Genomic DNA, 18,163 nt, shown 5'->3' with positions numbered 1-18,163 from the left:
CTGGCCAGAGATTCTCAACACTGGCTGCAAATTAGAAGCAACTAGGGAGATTTAAAAAGACACCACTGAGGTATGAATAGGCAGAGCACAGAGCACAGGGCAGTGAAACTAGCCTGTATGACACTATAAAGGAACATACATGGCATAATACATTGTGCAAGCCCACACAATGAACATCAAGAGTGAACCTTAATGTAAACTATGGACGTTGGGTGATCGTATGTCAATGTAGGTTTATCAGTTGTAACAAATGGCTCACTCTGACGTGGAATGCTGATAATGGCGGGGGGGTAGGGGTGGTACGGGGAGCTGTGCAGGTTTGGGGACTGGGCATATGGGAAATCTCAGTACCTTCTGCTCAGTTTTGCTGTAAACCTGAAATTGCTCTAAAAAACAAAATCGATTTGTTAAAAAAAATTGAGAAAACCACTTAAAAAATACTACTGCCTGGGCTCCAGGAAGAGCAATTAAATTAGAATCTTGAGGGTGGAGAAAAGTATCTGTAATTTTTAAAAGCTCCTTGTGTGATTCTAATGGGCAGCTAGGTTGGAAATCACTGATTAGTACAACTTGCTTGACTCAGACTTGGAAAAACTAAGATCTAGAAGGATAAAGTTACTATTTGCCTGAAGTTACGGGCAAATGGTAGAAATTTATGGGGTTATAGCCTGGGTTTTCTTGACTCCTTGTCTGGTGTTCTTTCCACTAAGACTAGGCACAGCAAAAAATGAGATTTTTTTGCCTTCCTAGACCCTTCTTGTTTTGTTTTCACAGGAATCTTCTTCTTTGGGTATAATCTGGATCATTAAACTCTGAACTGACGAGCAGAATTTAATCTTCCTTCCCTTGGGGCCTAATATTAGATTTATCAGTGAACCTGCTTATCTGCCTTATTAAACTGTAAGCTTCCTGAGGGCAAGGATAGGCTACTGCTCATTTTTGTGGACAATGCCATACCCAAGGCAACGTCTCATACATAAACTGTTTGCAATGGAACCTAATGTTAAATTGGGCCACAGGACCAAAAACTCCCCAAAACAAAATCAGTATTTCTTTTTGAGTTCTAACATACAAGGTCCAGTGACACTATAGAAATAATACAATTCCATAGAAATATTGTTAAAGTCTTGCTAAGGCTCAAACTAGGATTGTAGCTTCAGACTCACAATAATAACATTCTAAACTTTTGCTTATTTTGTATTTATTTCATACTACGAAGGGAATGAAGACTCAACGCTTGGGTGGAGTAACATTCAGAAAGACCCTAACAGTGGTAGGCTGGGGAGCTGAGGCTTAAAGGGCAGAGTCAGGGACTTAGGAAGACATGTTTTCAATAATCTACAAATTCTGTCTTTTACAAATGTGTGAGATGATCAGAATACTCTGGAGATCACATGCCAGCAAAATGGTCATGTGTTTTCCCCTAAACTTCATCAAAGGGAACTAGGCAAACAATTCAAGACTTAGAGATCAAGAATGAAATGACCACCAGTAGAGTTTTGTGATTGAATCACTTTTGGCTTTTACCTGTCCATTTTTAAGTCATTATGCTTGGAAAAGCAGCAGCTACAGGAATTTTTGTTTATGTACTGATTCATTTATATTCAGCTCCATTCTAAAAAGGATATCTAAGGGCAAAAAAATTTAAGGTATTTTTTGTACTATTCTCTGCTATACTGTAATGATATAAACACTATGTCACCTAAACTCAGGAGAATAAGCTGCAAGTGCCAGGAAACCACTCACCTTATTTACAACGGTATATAAGGCTTTGTCTTGTGCACCGTATTTTAGACACTGCCTAATCCAGGTGTGTATAGTCCAATCTCTCAGGTACTGGCAGTTAGGGCTGTGTCGGAATCTAAATAAAGCACGAGAGAGAAAACTGGTGTTAACTCTTAAATGTCAATGCCAAAACCCATCTTCCATCAGCAGGTCCTTCTCTTATATATTTACAGATGTGCAGTCAATGTGATCATGAAAGTCACAAAGGTCAACAGTTGATTAAAAACTTGTGGATAAAACTCATTAACTATAAAGTCTGAAATGCCAAAGAGAAGATAAAATAATAACAATTGACAAAAATCTAAAAATTTTATTCCTTATTTAATACCCCCTAATTCAATATCTTGTTTTAATATGATTTATGAAAAATGATTTTGGGGAAATGCTCTAGTTACTACGGTATTACATGAATACACTTTTCATTAGAAGAGAGATGTGGAGCTGAAACTGAGTTCAGAAGTTTAAAACAAAAGAGACAAAGCAAAAATGAAAAACAGAACAGCACAGAAATTCTAGAGGAAAATCAGCTTTGAGTTACACTGATATTTTTTGTGGCACTTAAGAGAGACTGGGACATTTTTCACTGAATTGAAAGAAAACATGAAAGAAAAAAAAAAAGAACAAAATTTAGCATTCGGGTCCTCAAGGATCCATGACCACCACGCTGGCTTTCTCACAGCTTCATTGAAGCCCTTTAGTCTATCTTTTCTTGCTTCCTACTGCTTCTCACATGGGTTTAAAAGACTTAAGTGGTCCCAGCTGAGGTGTACCAGCATTCCCTCCAAAGGAACGGAACTTGGAAAGGAATTCAAAGCTGCTCCTGCCTTGAGTTGGCACTTACTGATGACACCAGGGTTGGAGCAGACTCTCTTGCACCTGGGGGTCTGTGCTGCAAGGCTGAGTGAGAGGGGAGGCGGGAAGTGAGGAGACTGTAAAGGGTTCTGCAGTCCTCTATTTGTTTATCTGTTTTGACCAGAAGAGATTTTCAAACAGCATGCCATGTCAGCTAAAGACCCCATGTTTCCTTTGACTATTCAGGAAGCAGGTTAATCTCTGGGCCCCACAGAAATCAAACAGTTTTCTCAAAAACATAAAGGCAAGAAGACAAAAAACTTAAAGTGAAAGGATGTTGTGCCACATTTGAGAGTTGGGGCTACAGGCTAATACTTGTGTTTTTCAGAGGCTGGTTATTCAATCTGCCACCTGCTGTTTCCTGCCATCTGCTATTAGGAAGGTTCCTGCTGAACAGGTTTTCTGCCAAAGTAAAAGTTGAGAAAAAGAAAGCAAGCGAGATGTAGTATTTAATTTAGGCTATTTATTAGTGATCTGGTGAGAGACTTGGCTAAAATAAAATCTGAAGATGTTTTATGGATCTAGAATCACCTAGCCCTGTCCAGACTTTCAAATACTTTAGATTTGGTGGAAAATGTCTCTTTTACTCTTTCTCCACAGAATTAACCCCTTTAAAAACAGAAAGATAAAAATATGTCAAATTATGTTCAGGATGAGAGTGACCTGGCAAGAGAAAGGCATCATATAGGTGTCCTAGATACTAGGTCTAATGAGATTCTCTGAATAGAAATGAAATAAAATATATCTTTTAGTATTTCATGCTTTCTGTCACATTTTAAAATCAATAGTTGAGCTACTTGAGCTTTTCTCCTCGTTACTCTGAAAAATCTGAGATTTAAAGCTAGTTTCATTAAAACAAAAAAAGTCAAGTGAAATACCAGGTAAATTGCCTAAATGATGCTTACTTTCTGGCCTGTAAGCTCCCTGGTAGTAAGCAGCAGCAGTGACTGACCTGCTCAACACTGACACAATTCATGGCCCACGGTAGGTTTTTGGTTAAAAAAAAAAACTTCAATCAATACATGTATTAAATGCCATAATGTACTGATCCAATCATGCTATTAACTGCTATGGTATATATGAAGAATGGTTTAAATTCCCTGTTTGAGGCACTTACAATCTCATTATAAAAACAAGGTATACAAACAAGTTTAACAATAACACAAAGTGGGGCATGATAAATGCTAAAGATGCAAAGGGCAAGCTGCTAGATGCTAGATGTGTTTCTGATAGTAGGCTTAGCCCATTTTTCCTTTAAAAATGAACAAACAAAGAAAAACTGAACAAAAAAGTCAATTACCTCCTTTATCCAAGATTTAAATAATTTAAATCTCATTTAAATCTAATCTTCTGCTTTAGGATGTCTCCAATGACCACTGAAGTTATTACTTTTTTTGATGGACTTCAGAGTAAGAGCACCATGATCATATCCCACCAAACACCCTTCTCTCTTATTCATGATCAGCAGACCATTTTAGGCTTGGAAAAGAATAAAAAGGTTGATAGGATCTACCTCCAGACCTCTGAAGCTCAAACGAAAATTTGTTTAAAGCTATTTGCTAGCCTATCGAGGCTAACTTTAACTGATGGAAGAACAGAAAAGTCTTCTTTCCTTATCACACTTTATTTCTTAGAAGCCTTAAGGGAAAGTTACCCAAGACTTCACACAACTAATAATCATCTCTGCACAATAGCCCTTTGAAAGGTTTGTCAACAGACACACTCCCTCTCCCATCCTGGAACAGGGTTACTTGGTGTGATCTCTGCTCTGTAAGACCTAATAACCATGATACACGACCATGGCTAGGACATTTTCAACAAAGTGACAACATTAAATAAACTTAGGAATAAGAAGCAAACACTTACACATATATAATGAAATAAGCTGCTCAAAGTACGATTCCTGTATTTCCTAGCCAGGCAGCAAATAAACTCCTTTTTAAGCCCTCATCAGCTTTAAAAAAAAAAAAAAAAAAAGCACACAACTTATGTGAGTAACTAGAGTATAAACAACTCAAAACATTGAGATAGTAGGGTCCAACTTTGGACGGTGAGTTTAAGAATTTTCTGCCAATCACTTTTTAAGCAGTTTGGAGCAAAAAACTTGAGCCTTTTCAGAACCGCCAGAGGTTATATGACAGGCAGGTAAGTCTCTGGCATTGGTACTTGCCTAGAATGATTCTGTGAACTGCTGGACCAGCATTCTCCCTTTCGGCCAAGAGACAGGCAAGGAGACAAGAACACAACACACTGATTTTCCAATCTGCCTACAGACAGACTGGCTTTTGTTCTTGCCTGCTCTGACCTCCAGCCTGGCAGATTACAGGCAGCCACTGTAGGAGTCCCCTCTGTGCCCCATGCCATCAGCTGTTTGCTCACCTCGACAGAAGCTTTATTATTGTCTAGGCCAGCAGGCTGTAAAGCTAGGCAAACTGTGTGAGTGTGGAAAAGATAAACAAGTGCAACCCCAATAACCCCAACAAGGGGAGAGACATTCCGAGTTTTCCGCTTATAAAAAAGAAGCAAACCTACGACGATTCTAAGGACATGAGTACTTTCTTGGAAGGAAGAAGGGCACAAGAAGGAAAAGGAGAGAATGAAGAAGTGTGCTTTCAGACTTCCCTCTACTGGTTCCCAAAGCTGGTATCCCATGGTTGAAGAGATCTCTCTCTGTCCACAGTGCAAAGTGCAGTTTCCAGGTGAAGGCAGAACTCGCCCAGGCCAATCAAACAGCTTCCTGAGAACTGAGAAGCTTCCTTTCCTTGAAAACCAGGCTATAGTCAGGACTCTTCAGGGCATTTGCCAGCACTATCACTCCTTTAAGACTGATGTCACCAGGAAGGAAGGAAAGCGGAAGCACAGGATGTATGACATGGGGCCAAAATCTTTGATACCTTTGAGATATCTCAGAAGGGAAGAGCAGTTACATAAAGGAAGTCAAGAGTGAAAAGAAAAACACCAGAGACTTACTGTGATTATATAGAAAGTACTTTACTGTGTGTAGAAGTCACATGGGATTTCCTATTTGGGACCAATTTCATCATTACGTTAAAAAAAAAAAGTGCGATACAGCCTTTCTCCCATGGGTTCAACTAAAGGCTACTGCTGAAGGCAACAAGCGGCAATGCTCCTCACTCAGCCTGTCTGTATCACAAATGAAAGCGCTCCTGGCTGAGCAGGGCTAATGCGCAGATGCTAGGGCCTGGAGCTCAGCGCTCACTCTTCCATATGAATGAGCAAGCTTTCCACAACATTTATCTGATTATGAGAGCCACCATCCTCAAATATACACACGCAGCTTTCCCTCCTCCCGAGTGGATTCTGTAGCCTGTGGCAACAGGCTCTCCAGATGGAAACCTCAGCCTCTGAGCTGGTAGGCATGGAGATGGGGAGGGGGCCAGGGTAAAGGGAAGACAGGAAGCAGGCCAAGAAGATACAGCCGGCTGGCTCCAAAGCCTGCTGCCGTGGGGACTGGGAATCTTATCAACGACGCAAAGTGCGTAATTACTGAAGGTCTGAGCACCTCCCTGAACTAGAACCAAAGAAGAGGGTGTCGTGTGGCTGTTCAAACCAGAATCTGATTTAATCACCACCATCACTTTCTTATTCTAAAAGGATAATTATTTTCTTTTGCATCTTGCTGGAAATTCTGCTCTCATCAATTACTAGTTGCCCCCCAACTACCACAAATAATACCATATTTTTATGAGATAATTTTCTAATGCCTATTATATCTTTGTCTAGTGTTTTAAAAAGGGGGCTAATATAGGAGCCTAATAGAAGAATTGATAATAAAAACATCAGTATTGTAGACTAAAACCACCTTCCTGCTCAAGTGCCCAGATTCTTCCTTTTATTCTTACTTTTCCTGAAGGGAACTTCAGGTAATTTTAACTTTTAACCAACATGTCCCAAGTGTACACTAAGTAAAGCACTACAGCAAGAATCCCATCCAAAACATTCCCCTTGCAAAGGCTCAACTGGTTTGGGCTTGTACATTTCCAGTGAATTCGTTATCTACCTCTGAGGCAGACAAAAATGTCTTTTTTTTTTTTTAACTTCTAATGCTTAAAAAAAAAAGTTTACAGAAATACAATGTATAAACAGTAAAATTCAATTTTCAGTGTCTAGGTTCATGAGTTTTGACAAATGAACCCAGTTGTGTAACCACCACCACAACCAAGTTATAAGAACAGTTCTTTCACCCTGAAAATTTCCATAATGCCTCCTTTGGAGTCAGCCTCTCCAGGGTTTGCTGGTCAGTTTAAGCAAATTTTATATAGATAACCTCCTCAGGACTCTTTCTAACCCCAGTAATTAATTTTATAATAGGAAAAGCAAATAAGGTAATAAAACTATCATTTATGTTAGTTTGTAATTTATATTCTGCTAATTTCCAAAAGAGAATTTGAAAAAATTAAAACCTAGTTTACAAGCAGTTTTCTCTGAGTCCTATATACAGTCATTAGACATTTGGTATCGCTGTTTGCCATTCTAAAAAGGGCGATAAGTAAGTGGATTTCTAGTAGAGAATAACACAGGCACAGAATTTTGAAAATGGGAAGTGCTAAATAAATGCAGCATAACACATTTTTGAAGTGAAGATGGGTAACAGAGGCACTTGTTAGATGTCAAAGTCTACATTTGTCGGGGAGGATTAGTTGTGGAAAGAAGTGGAGAAGACAGAAGTATTTACAGTGTGATTGCTGAGGTGCCCTCCTTGCGATGGTCCTTAAAGTATAAAATGTCCCTCTCTGTGGCCAACAACTGACCTGTCAGTGAAATTGCACTCAAAAGTGCCTGGTGGGGCTTCTCTATCCACTTGAAAGCTGGACACACAGGTTAGCTTTATGCTGAGAGACAGTGGAGGGCAAGGTGAGGCTAAAGGAAGAGGGAACAGCAGGAAGCTGAGAAAAACTGGGTCTTGGAACCATTCCTATTTATAAAAGCACATAAAGTTGTGGGAACTGGCTAAGTCTGGGCAGAGATAAGGGAAATATTTTTGGCTTTCAGTAGGAAATCTATGAGCAATAAATGAGCCGGTTTTAAAAAGACGTTAACATTTCCTGATGTCTTCTAAAGTTTTGGCTAAGAACTTCAGACATGACTTCTGCAATATCATGAATACGATGACTAAGACAGGAAAATCACATATATTAATTAATCATGGGTAGGCTGTATATCTGAGTAGTTCTGAGACAGAGGAAAGTGCGAAAGAAAAAGGAGGAAAACAAAGAAATAGAAATCAGAATTTCTGGAGTATTCTAGGCTTAGTGAAGTTGTCCGGATTAAGTCGGCTACAAAAGAAATGAGCAGGCAGAGATGTCGGCCCAGGGGGCGAAGCACACCCACATAAAAGCAGGAAGAGTTAAGCCAGCGTTGAGCAGATTTCTGTGTGTTTTTGTGTGTGAGATTATGGATCTCTTTAGGGGTATTTTTGATGGAAAAGAAGCTCAGCAGTAATTTGGATTTCTTTAGATTTTTTTTTTTAGTAAAGAAGAAAAGCATCTCAGTGTTTTAAACATTTTGATTCTCTAACACATGGAAAAACTGAATCTCCTAAGAATTCTCTGTTTATAGCAAAAGGTAAGTTTGGATTTACTTCTAGTTACATAACCCAAATTCATAGCTAGTTTCTATTTCTAACTCCAATGATTTTCCTATTAAGACTTTAAGCTCTTAAAAGGCAGGAGACAAGTTCTCTATCTTTTTGTGTCCTACAACAGTAGATGTTTGATGATTTGGCAATAATGACTAGGCCAGTTAAGACTGTGTAAATACCAATAATGTACGTTGAAATTCATGAGTATTATTTATATTTGAAACGATAATCCACATCTGGTTTTGAAGTATTATCCTGCCTATTAACAGATGAAGCCAGAAGGAAACACTACCTTTTGTGTGCAAGGCAGGAGGTGATCAGAGATGGCGGGGAATGTGGAACCATATGTGGTCATTCTGGAAAGCCACCTACTCCTCACTTCTTCCCTCTGCTGTCTCCTGCCCTTCACACATAAAAAGATACACGGAGTCTGCAATACAGTAAGTTCAGGGAACAGACAAGCTGATGGGAGCATGAAACCAAAAATAGGAGGACAGAAGATAAGAGTACATGGGTTCAAAGACCTCCTCTAACAAGTTGTAAATCAAAAACTTAGACTCCTCTCAAGATTAGAAGAGACTTTGAAAGCATCTAGGCCAAATAAACTGGGGACGGGGAAAGAAGAAAAGTTTATACAGAATTAGAGAGTTTGTTTTAACGCTGGTAGGGACCTTCAATATCCATTATTCACTGAGCTATTTATTGAGAAGTCACTATTTACGAAGCCCTGTACTAGGTGATGTAAAATTGTCAGGTCTAATTCCTTTACTTTACAGATGAGGAATCTTGGTGTCCAATGAGATGAAATGATTTACCCAAGAAAAGCAGTTAACTACTGGACCTAAAGCAGGCTGTTTACTCTTACTATTTCACCAATGCCTTTCAATCCTTTTATTTGTAAGACATCTTTAAGAAGCACCTCTGCAGTCTGACAAAGGTCTCTGACCTACGAAACAAAGAAATTAACATCTCTTCTAAATTTAGAAGCAGAATCCAGAGAAAAATACTTAGACTGTGAAATACCATGAACTTAGCTGTCTGACTTTGGAAAGCCACTTGATCCTTGGGGTTTCAGTTCCCATAACTGTAAAACGAAGAGGCAGGATTATCTCTATCATGAACTCAAATGTCTACAGGAGCTAGTTAATATAAGTGCATGAAGAACTGTGTAAGACACTAGGTACAATGCCACTTATATTATCAAGCAAAGTAGCTTCCTAGTTATACTGTTTTTGAAAACATACTGTATGGGCCAAACAAAATATACCAGAACTCGACAAGACCAGACCCCCGAAATTCCTTCTAGCTCTCATGTTTAATGACTCTAAAGAATAATAAGCCTAATTCACTCATTAAAACATCATACATTTACACGTCTCTATTAAACCAGAAAAAAAATGGTAGTGATACAAATAAGTGAACAAAGGCTCAAAGATAAAAGCTACCATTCAGCCCACAGCTGATTCCACTCAATTCCAACAGTCTCACGTTGGTTAAATATCATTTTACCCAGTTTGGGCAGTCTACATAGATTATTATGGGGATAGCAGACCTCACAAACTGGCATCTAAAATTTCAAGATGAAATGATACAATCACTAAATTAAACTCAAGGTCCTTAAAAATAGATTTTAATCAGAGATCAAGTTTTGTAGGAAATAAACATTTTAGCAATTGATCCCTCATTTATTAAAGGATTTTCTACTCAAATAAATGCTTCGTTGAATTCAATTTGTACTGAGTCAGCCATCCGAAGTAACTTTCCTATAAAACACAAACTGTTTTGTACATTGCTACTTTCTTTTACTCCTTAAATAAATTACTGCAAAGCAGTCATAAACATACAAACAGTTCACTACTATAACTTAATTATTTTTGATATCAAGCCCCTGTTAAGTGGCAATTCTCAGAGGTTGAACCCTTTAAAAAAGAGGGAGTGATATGGGAATGGTCACAGGGATATTAAGGAATTACTTGCCAATTTCTGGAACCATAAAAGGACATATTCACTATTTGCAGCTAAAAAGGAAAGAAATTTGAAAATTGAGGTTTAGATTTGTTAGTCCAACTGGTTTTCTGGGAGCTTTAATATATCCATTACCAAAACACCTTTATTTATATATGAACATAGGAGAATTAAGGTGACTTTTCTTTCTTGTGCTGCCAAATGGTAAAAAGTCAGAGTGACCACATTTAATAAGCAGCTACTCTATTTAGCTCAAGCTAGCATCCCTGTACTAAAACCAGATTTTTAAAAAACTGAGTATCTGAAATTGTTCAAACATCATATACTAAGAAAATTCTTAAGAATGACCAAATGCAAACGTCACACTGTAGGAAGGCTAAGGGTTAGAGATAATACCTTTAAACATGATAACAATCTTAAGAAAGAATGATTATGAATTTTTCAGGGAATACTTGGTTCTTTAGTAATAAACCAAATACAAAGGTCTGAGTTCATCTGTCTTGCCTGGCAAACCTTCTATACAACTACAATGCTATAGCTAAACAAAACCTTAGGCTGGCCCAGAAAGGGGGAATGAACAATTTGAAAACCATCTTTTATTGCCTGAGAAAGATTTTTTAAATGTCTGAAAGTGCCAGGAGAGCTGTTTCAATGTGACTGCAGGCAGATTTCCAAAGTCCCTCTGCTTTTCTAAGGATGAGTCATAAGAGAGGAGAGAGAGAGAGCATCTTGGCAAAGATACAGTCTTTGCTCTCTGGTTCCACCCTCCTTTCCCCTTTTATTAAAAAACAAACAAACAAACAAAAACAGCTTTGATGGATAATAGTTAAAAGGACTCCAGACAGGCTTAACTGAAGAAGTTTGAACACCAGGGAGGCAAAATATCATTGCAGAAGTCTCTATTGTTAGCTATTGTGAGCCACAGACGCAGGGAAGCGTCTCCTGCATCCTAAAAAGGGTTGGGCCCATTGATCATGTGTCAGATCGTGGCTGTGCTTTGTGGGAGAGGAGACAAAAACAAGCTATGAAGATACCTTTGCTTCTATAGCTTCCTAAACATCATTAGCTTATATGCTGAACAATTACAGTGAGCTGGAAGGGGTGGGAGCCAGTCTTTGATGAGTGAGTGCACATTAAGTGGAATTTCACCTGCAGTAGCTACAGGCTATCCCCATGTACATGGCTGCTACAAGGCATGCAGCCTTCCGTGAACAGGTACAATTTTTCCTTCACTAATTTTAGGCAAAAAAGCAAGGGAGCCAGTTAAAGAAAAAAAAATTAAACAGAATAACATGAAGGAAAAGTTGAACATTAAACTAGAGAGAACAGTTCCACTACTGTACCTATGTGGGATCACTTATTCCAACAGAATAGAGCATCTGGCGAGGGCAAAGCTGCTCTCTTCTGCATGTGATCATTCATCAGCCAACTGTGAATTGGGGTATTCTGCTGGGCACTAAGTGACAAAGATTAGCAAACACACTTTTTGCCTTCAATTAGTTAGATTGGGATGATCAAAAACCAAGTATTCTGTGAGCTTCTAAAACAGAAGGGTAATTCACAAGCAGCATAATGCAATTCCTCATTTACACAACATCGATTATTTTATACCACCCTCGTACTAAATTTTTAAAAATCAGCTCTCAAGAGAAAAGTGAATTCAACTTTTCTCTCCTCTTCCCAATAAATAACCTGTCTTTTTTTGTATTCTTTGGGTAAATTTAAAAAAATAAAATGCTGTAGATATAAAGTTGTACCTTCCTCCTCCTACTTTCCAGAGGAGGAAAGTTGGTGTCTATTATTCTCATGCATGATTTTATACTTTTATTACCTGTGTTGAGTACTTTAAGGTACATATGTTTTTTAACTCTGTATTCAAGGGCCTGTCTGATAGAAAACTGAGCCAAACCATAGTGATGTGGGCGTCTCCAGGGGCAGAGGGTAGGGACAGAAACAACAAAGTTTCTGCTATCTCAGACATGAGGGAGGCTCGGATGTCACTTTTACTGTGGAAACTAGTCAGCACTGCCACCAGGAAAATCCCTGACAAGGAGACTGAGGCTCTGCGTTTGACTGGAACCCAGCCCTATCTCACTTACTGATTAAATCAACTTAAGAATCAGTTTTGTTGTTGGTAAAATAAAGGTAATAATGCCTTTATCACTGGGTTACTATGAAAATCAAAGGAGAATTAGATTAAGTATGTTGCCGACTTTTAATCCTTTTTGGCATCAAGTAGAATAGAAATATGCACACAAATAATATAATTGTCACTGCCTACTTGATACAGCACTTGAGGGCATTCTGTCTGGTACTGTTTACTACCTGCCTTCAGTGTGTCCTTCCTAAGGCCAACGTCCGTGGCAGAGCTGCCTTTGCTAGCAGAGAAGTAGTTAAGATACAAGATTTGGCCACAGGCAGACCTCATTCCTCTGTTATAACCCCAGGAAACTGACTCCAAAACCTCAGGACCCTGATTCGTAAAATGTGAGTAAAAGTTGTACCTACTTGATGTGGTATAATCTTGGATTGAAATGAGGCTGGAAGAGATAAAACATACAAACTGCTTAGCGCAACGGCGCTTTCAGATGACCTGCACAAGGCAGCCAATAGCAGCCATGTGCTGAGGGCCACAAGTTAAACGGGAGCTCTCAGGACTACTCTCTGCATGGGATGTGGCTTGCGCAGTGCTGGGCACACATCTGCAGCAAATACCCGACTGCCGTTAGCCAACCAGGATGGAGCAGAGGAGGAAGGACGATCTCAGTAAGAGAGGGAAGAGCCCCTCACTCCTCATTTCTCTAGACACAGACTCAAAGGAGGAGCTGGAAGGCGAAGCAGAGGGGACAACAGAGAGGCTTTTCACAATCCCAAAGGTTCAAGGCCAACCCGCACAGGGTGTGCCAGTCAGTGCAATGACTGGGAGCAGGGTCTCTGATCTTATTTATTATAGAAAAAGGTCCAGGCAGGGAGAAGGAGTCGGGAGGACCTAAAGAGGAGTTAATTTACCAGTTAGTGCTCTTGGGCCCTTGGATGGGTTTTTACAAGCTTGGCCAGGCAGGGTTACAGCACAATAGGGCTTATGCTTTGGGTGCTCTGTCCGTTCAGTGCCTGGCAGCCAGTGACTGAAACCAACAACTAAGGCATACAGACACCTGCTGAAGATAAACCGAACCACTCGAAGAGAAGTGCCAAGCACGCCCACGGCTCAGATCTGTGCGAAGGGCAGAATCAGGAAGGATGGAGTATCTATGTAGGACATGCCACCCATCTAAGCCTAAGAAGTAAGGAAAAGAGTAATAAGGTAACGCATCTGCCCCTGAGCAAGCCACTGCCCAACCTGCAATCTTTGCCTCCGCCCCCCTCAAGCAGCCAAGAACCCTCTTCTGTATCACTTTTCCATCATCTGTAACCCCCAAAAAGCTTAAGGCTGAAAGCTACTATTCCTGTCCCCAGCCCAGAGGAGCCATCAGCCCTTTCAGAAAAACCTGAACATGGCAGCTGACAGAAGCCACATGATAGTAAAGAGCCACTGAATTAATGGGAGTATCTATGAAAAACAAATACAATAGTTTTTCTCATGTTGAAAAAAAATTGTGGATACAACTAACCACTACTGACTGTGTTTTAGAATCCTGTGTTAAGACAGGCTCAAAAAATGAGAGAAAGACAGGTGGAATTGTTGCTACAGTAACAGTAGCATTATTCCTAGGATTTTTCCATAATCCCATGCAACCTTAGGAAAGCCTAATTTATTAGCAATATTTGAACGAACCATATTTCAGGGGATGAATGCATACTTATAAAAGGGTACAACATAATAAAGCACTTGTTTCTTTTTTTTTTTTTTTGAGTATTTAGATGTTTAAAAAAAATCAAACTGAAGGGAAGCTTCTATTTGCCAAATTAGTTTGTGCAAAATCTTTAACTATTACTGAGAATGATGATGAGAAGATGATAATGAATAACAGTATGACTAATTATAAAGTATCAAACACTTACTATGTTCTAAGAATTATCCTAAGTACTTTATACACACTTTTCCTTTTTACAGAATAGGAAATTGGAACTACAGAGGATAAAAATCTTGCCTAAGAGCTCGTAATGAATCCAGCACAGGTAGTTTTCCCCAAAGTGTTGAAACAGACTGCTAGTTGTTGTTAAGCATCAGAAGTAGTTACCTTGTATTTAGATAGCCTGCTTTATAAAAAATGAGCTACTCTAGGAGGCAAGAGTATACAATGGAATAAAGACAGTCTCTTCAGCAAATGGTGTTGGGAAAACTGGACAGCAGCATGTAAAACAATGAAGCCAGAACACTCCCTTACACCATATACAAAAATCAACTCAAAATGGATTAAAGACTTAAACATAAGACAAGATACAATAAACCTCCTAGAGGAAAACATAGGCAAAACATTATCTGACATACATTTCAAAAATTTTCTCCTAGAAGAAATAAAAGCAAGAATAAATAAATGGGACCTAATGAAACTTACAAGCTTCTACACAGCAAAGGAAACCAGAAATAAAACAAGAAGAAAACCTACGGAATGGGAGAAAATTTTTGCAAGTGAAACCGACAAAGGCTTGATCTCCAAAACATATAAGCAGCTCATACAACTCAATAAGAAAAAAATAAACAACCCAATCCAAAAATGGGCAGAAGACCTAAACAAGCAATTCTCCAAGGAAGACATACAGATGATCAAAAAGCACATGAAAAAATGTTCAATATCACTAATTATCAGAGAAATGCAAATCAAAACTACAATGAGGTATCACCTCACACCCGTCAGAATGGCCGTCATTCAAAAATCCAAAAATGACAAATGCTGGAGAGGCTGTGGAGAAAGGGGAACCCTCCTACACTGCTGGTGGGGATGCAGTTTGGTGCAGCCACTATGGAAAACAGTGTGGAGATTCCTCAAAAGACTAGGAATAGACTTACCATATGACCCAGGAATCCCACTCCTGGGCTTATATCCAGAAGGAAATCTACTTCAGGATGACACCTGCACCCCAATGTTCATAGCAGCACTATTTACAATAGCCAAAACATGGAAACAGCCTAAATGTCCATCAACAGGTGACTGGATAAAAAAGATGTGGTATATTTATACGATGGAATACTACTCAGCCATAAAAACCGACAACATAACGCCATTTGCAGCAACATGGATGCTCCTGGAGAATGTCATTCTAAGTGAAGTAAGCCAGAAAGAGAAAGAAAAATACCATATGAGATCGCTCATATGTGGAATCTAAAAAACAAAAACAAAAACAAAGAAGCAAACAAAAACAAAGCATAAATAAAGGACAGAAATAGACTCACAGACAGAGAATAGACTTGTGGTTACCAGGGGAGTGGAGGGTGGGAAGGGATAGACTGGGATTTTAAAACTGTAGAATAGATAAATGAGATTACACTGTATAGCACAGGGAAATATACACAAAATGTTATGATAAATCACAGAGAAAAAAATGTGACAATGAGTGTGTATATGTCCATGAATGACTGAAAAATTGTGCTGAACACTGGAATTTGACACAACATTGTAAAATGACTATAAATCAATAAAAAATGTTAAAAAAAAATGAGCTACTCTGAGCACTAAACTTGAATTCGGCATAGCAGGAATGTAGAAATGAAGACAACACGTTCTTCTCTCTCACCGCATGCTTTTGCCAGGATAGTCTGGCAGCATTATTTTGTTGGGGGGCCCCCAGGAATGCATAGATCTTTCCTCCTACATTGGTCAGTTTCCTCAGAGAGGATTCCCCCAGTCTCCTGAGACGCATAGTAAGCCTTGCACCTCTAAAAATTCCAGAGTCCTTATGCTTCAATCTCTGCAGAAAGAAAACCATCAGTATTCTAAGGTTGGAGAGAAACAATCTGGGAATTTCTTTACTTCTAATGAAAATCTCTAGTCAATCTTCTTGTTTCAGTTCTGCCCACATCTCTTCTTTGAGAATTACCTATTGCTTTTTACTCATATTATGAGCCTTTCTAGGGTCCTATGGTACAGCCTTGCCCAGATTTCTTCTCCTCCCAGCTTAAGTTGTAGCTTTCTCTTTCTGCTAAGAAGTTCATTACCTCTTGTTCACCTGTTTTCTAGCTTCCAAAATTTTGTTCCTGTTGTCTACTTTCTTGTTCTCTTTATTTTGTGGATTTTTGTCTTTTTTTACCTTTTATTGTCATATTTGTAGAGGTGTTGGTAGGGAATGGAGTTAAGAACATATGTTCAATCTACCATGTTTAATTAGAAGACTTATAAGCTGTTTGATCTCTCTATGGCTAATCAATGGATTATATAATCTAAAAGTAATGATGACAAAGAAAATGTACTTAAAACATTCCACTATATTTCAGCAATAATATTTTCTGTTTAAAAAAGAAGGAGGAAATACCTTGAGTAAGACATTTAACCTTTCTGGGTTTTAATTTCAATAAATTATGAAACAAAAGGCTACAACTGTTTCTTAATAACCCTTTCAACTCTACTATTCTTCAAAAAGGCCAAAAAGAAATCAACAGTACTGTATTTTGAATTATTTGTGCAACCTAAAATATTTTATTGAAAACAATTGTGTATCTACATTAAGAACATATCACATGGATGGTAATCTAAGTGTTAAGAGTATTCTTAAGACATGGTCCCTAAATATTACTTTTTTGTGTGTTTGGAGAAAAAAAGGAAAATCACACGTAATAGCATTATTCAGGATTACTCTGAGCAATGAAAGATAGTTAAATCAAGCTTGGCAAAATTCTCTCTTAGGAAAGTAGGAAATTATATAATACTAAAATAACTTCTTAAAGGGTAAAACTTCAGCCACATTCATAGTACCTTGTCTGCTCTGATTTTTTTTTTAATGAAATGTTTTATTTATATTTTAAGGGTCAAGGGAATGGATCCCACAAGATTATGAAACCAACACAATAGGAATATCTAACCTACGTTGAAGCCCAGGAGAGCACCAAGGTTATATGACAACGTCCTGCTAGCTGATTTGCACAAAGCCTGGGAAACTGGGAACATACATCACTCTACAGCCTAGTTTCCTGGGAAATACAATAACCACACCCACTTATTATCCTTAAGGCTGACACAAAGCTAAACATCTTTTCCCCCTTCCTGGAACTCTATACATGGACTCCATTGCTTTACATGGAGGAATAGCCACAGTCTAACAAAGACAGAAAAATGTCAGAATTAATGTACTCAGTACCCTGTTAAAACAAGGAACAAAGATTCCTTCCTTTGCACACTGTGGAGAACCATTTGCATTACAGCCCAAGGTTGCACATAATAGCACCTCCTCCTCCAAAAAATACGTTCAAACTTTTCATTCCTTGTAAATGCCACATGGGATGTGACATTACACACAGCCATGTCTTTAGGTACATTTTATTTTGTACCAATTCAAGGGATAAAAAAGACTCAAAAGGTTGAGTTAGTGAATTTAGGTCACTCAAAAATCAGGACTGTTCTTTGATTTACTTTAATGATCTTTTGCTTTCTGGTTAACCATTTCTTTTCTTCAGAGAAGTACCTGCTGCTGAGAAATGTGAATGTCATTTTTATTCACTGAATCAAAGAAATTCACAGGATTTAGTAGTTCTAAACGGAAGAGCTTGTCTTTCACATCTGAACTGTAACACATTTCTTGATACACATTAGATATGCCCATATACATCTGAAGTAAGAATGGCAGACGTGGACAGAGAGCTGAGAGCCTGCATATCAAGTCACTACATACCTGGCCCTGATATAAATACTCATCAAGTAATATTACTTTACTGCTGCCCAATGCTCACACCTCACAAATCTTTTCTCCTAACACACTCAAGACGACAACACATACATGATGAATGTATTCAACAATAATAAAACTTGTACCCAACATTTTTTTGAACTCTTACATTATTCCAGTGCTAACTGCTTTCTACAGATT

At 38.6% G+C, this 18,163-nt stretch overlaps 1 protein-coding gene across 2 annotated transcripts in view; it reads right to left on the bottom strand.

Annotated features, from left to right (window-relative positions):
* Positions 1–18,163, bottom strand: part of MRPS27 (mitochondrial ribosomal protein S27) — a 93,957-nt gene that overhangs the window by 27,523 nt on the left and 48,271 nt on the right. For both annotated transcript variants that reach the window (XM_072958539.1, XM_031675117.2), the window contains exon 5: positions 1,747–1,861. In XM_072958539.1, the coding sequence (XP_072814640.1) occupies positions 1,747–1,861 (115 nt within the window). The remainder of the gene's footprint in view (positions 1–1,746; positions 1,862–18,163) is intronic.

Source organism: Vicugna pacos, chromosome 3 (assembly GCF_048564905.1).
Source record: "Vicugna pacos chromosome 3, VicPac4, whole genome shotgun sequence".
In the NCBI taxonomy this organism is placed as follows: domain Eukaryota; kingdom Metazoa; phylum Chordata; class Mammalia; order Artiodactyla; family Camelidae; genus Vicugna; species Vicugna pacos.
Note: the sequence above shows the minus strand (reverse complement) of the source record. Positions and strands in the feature narration are given on the sequence as shown.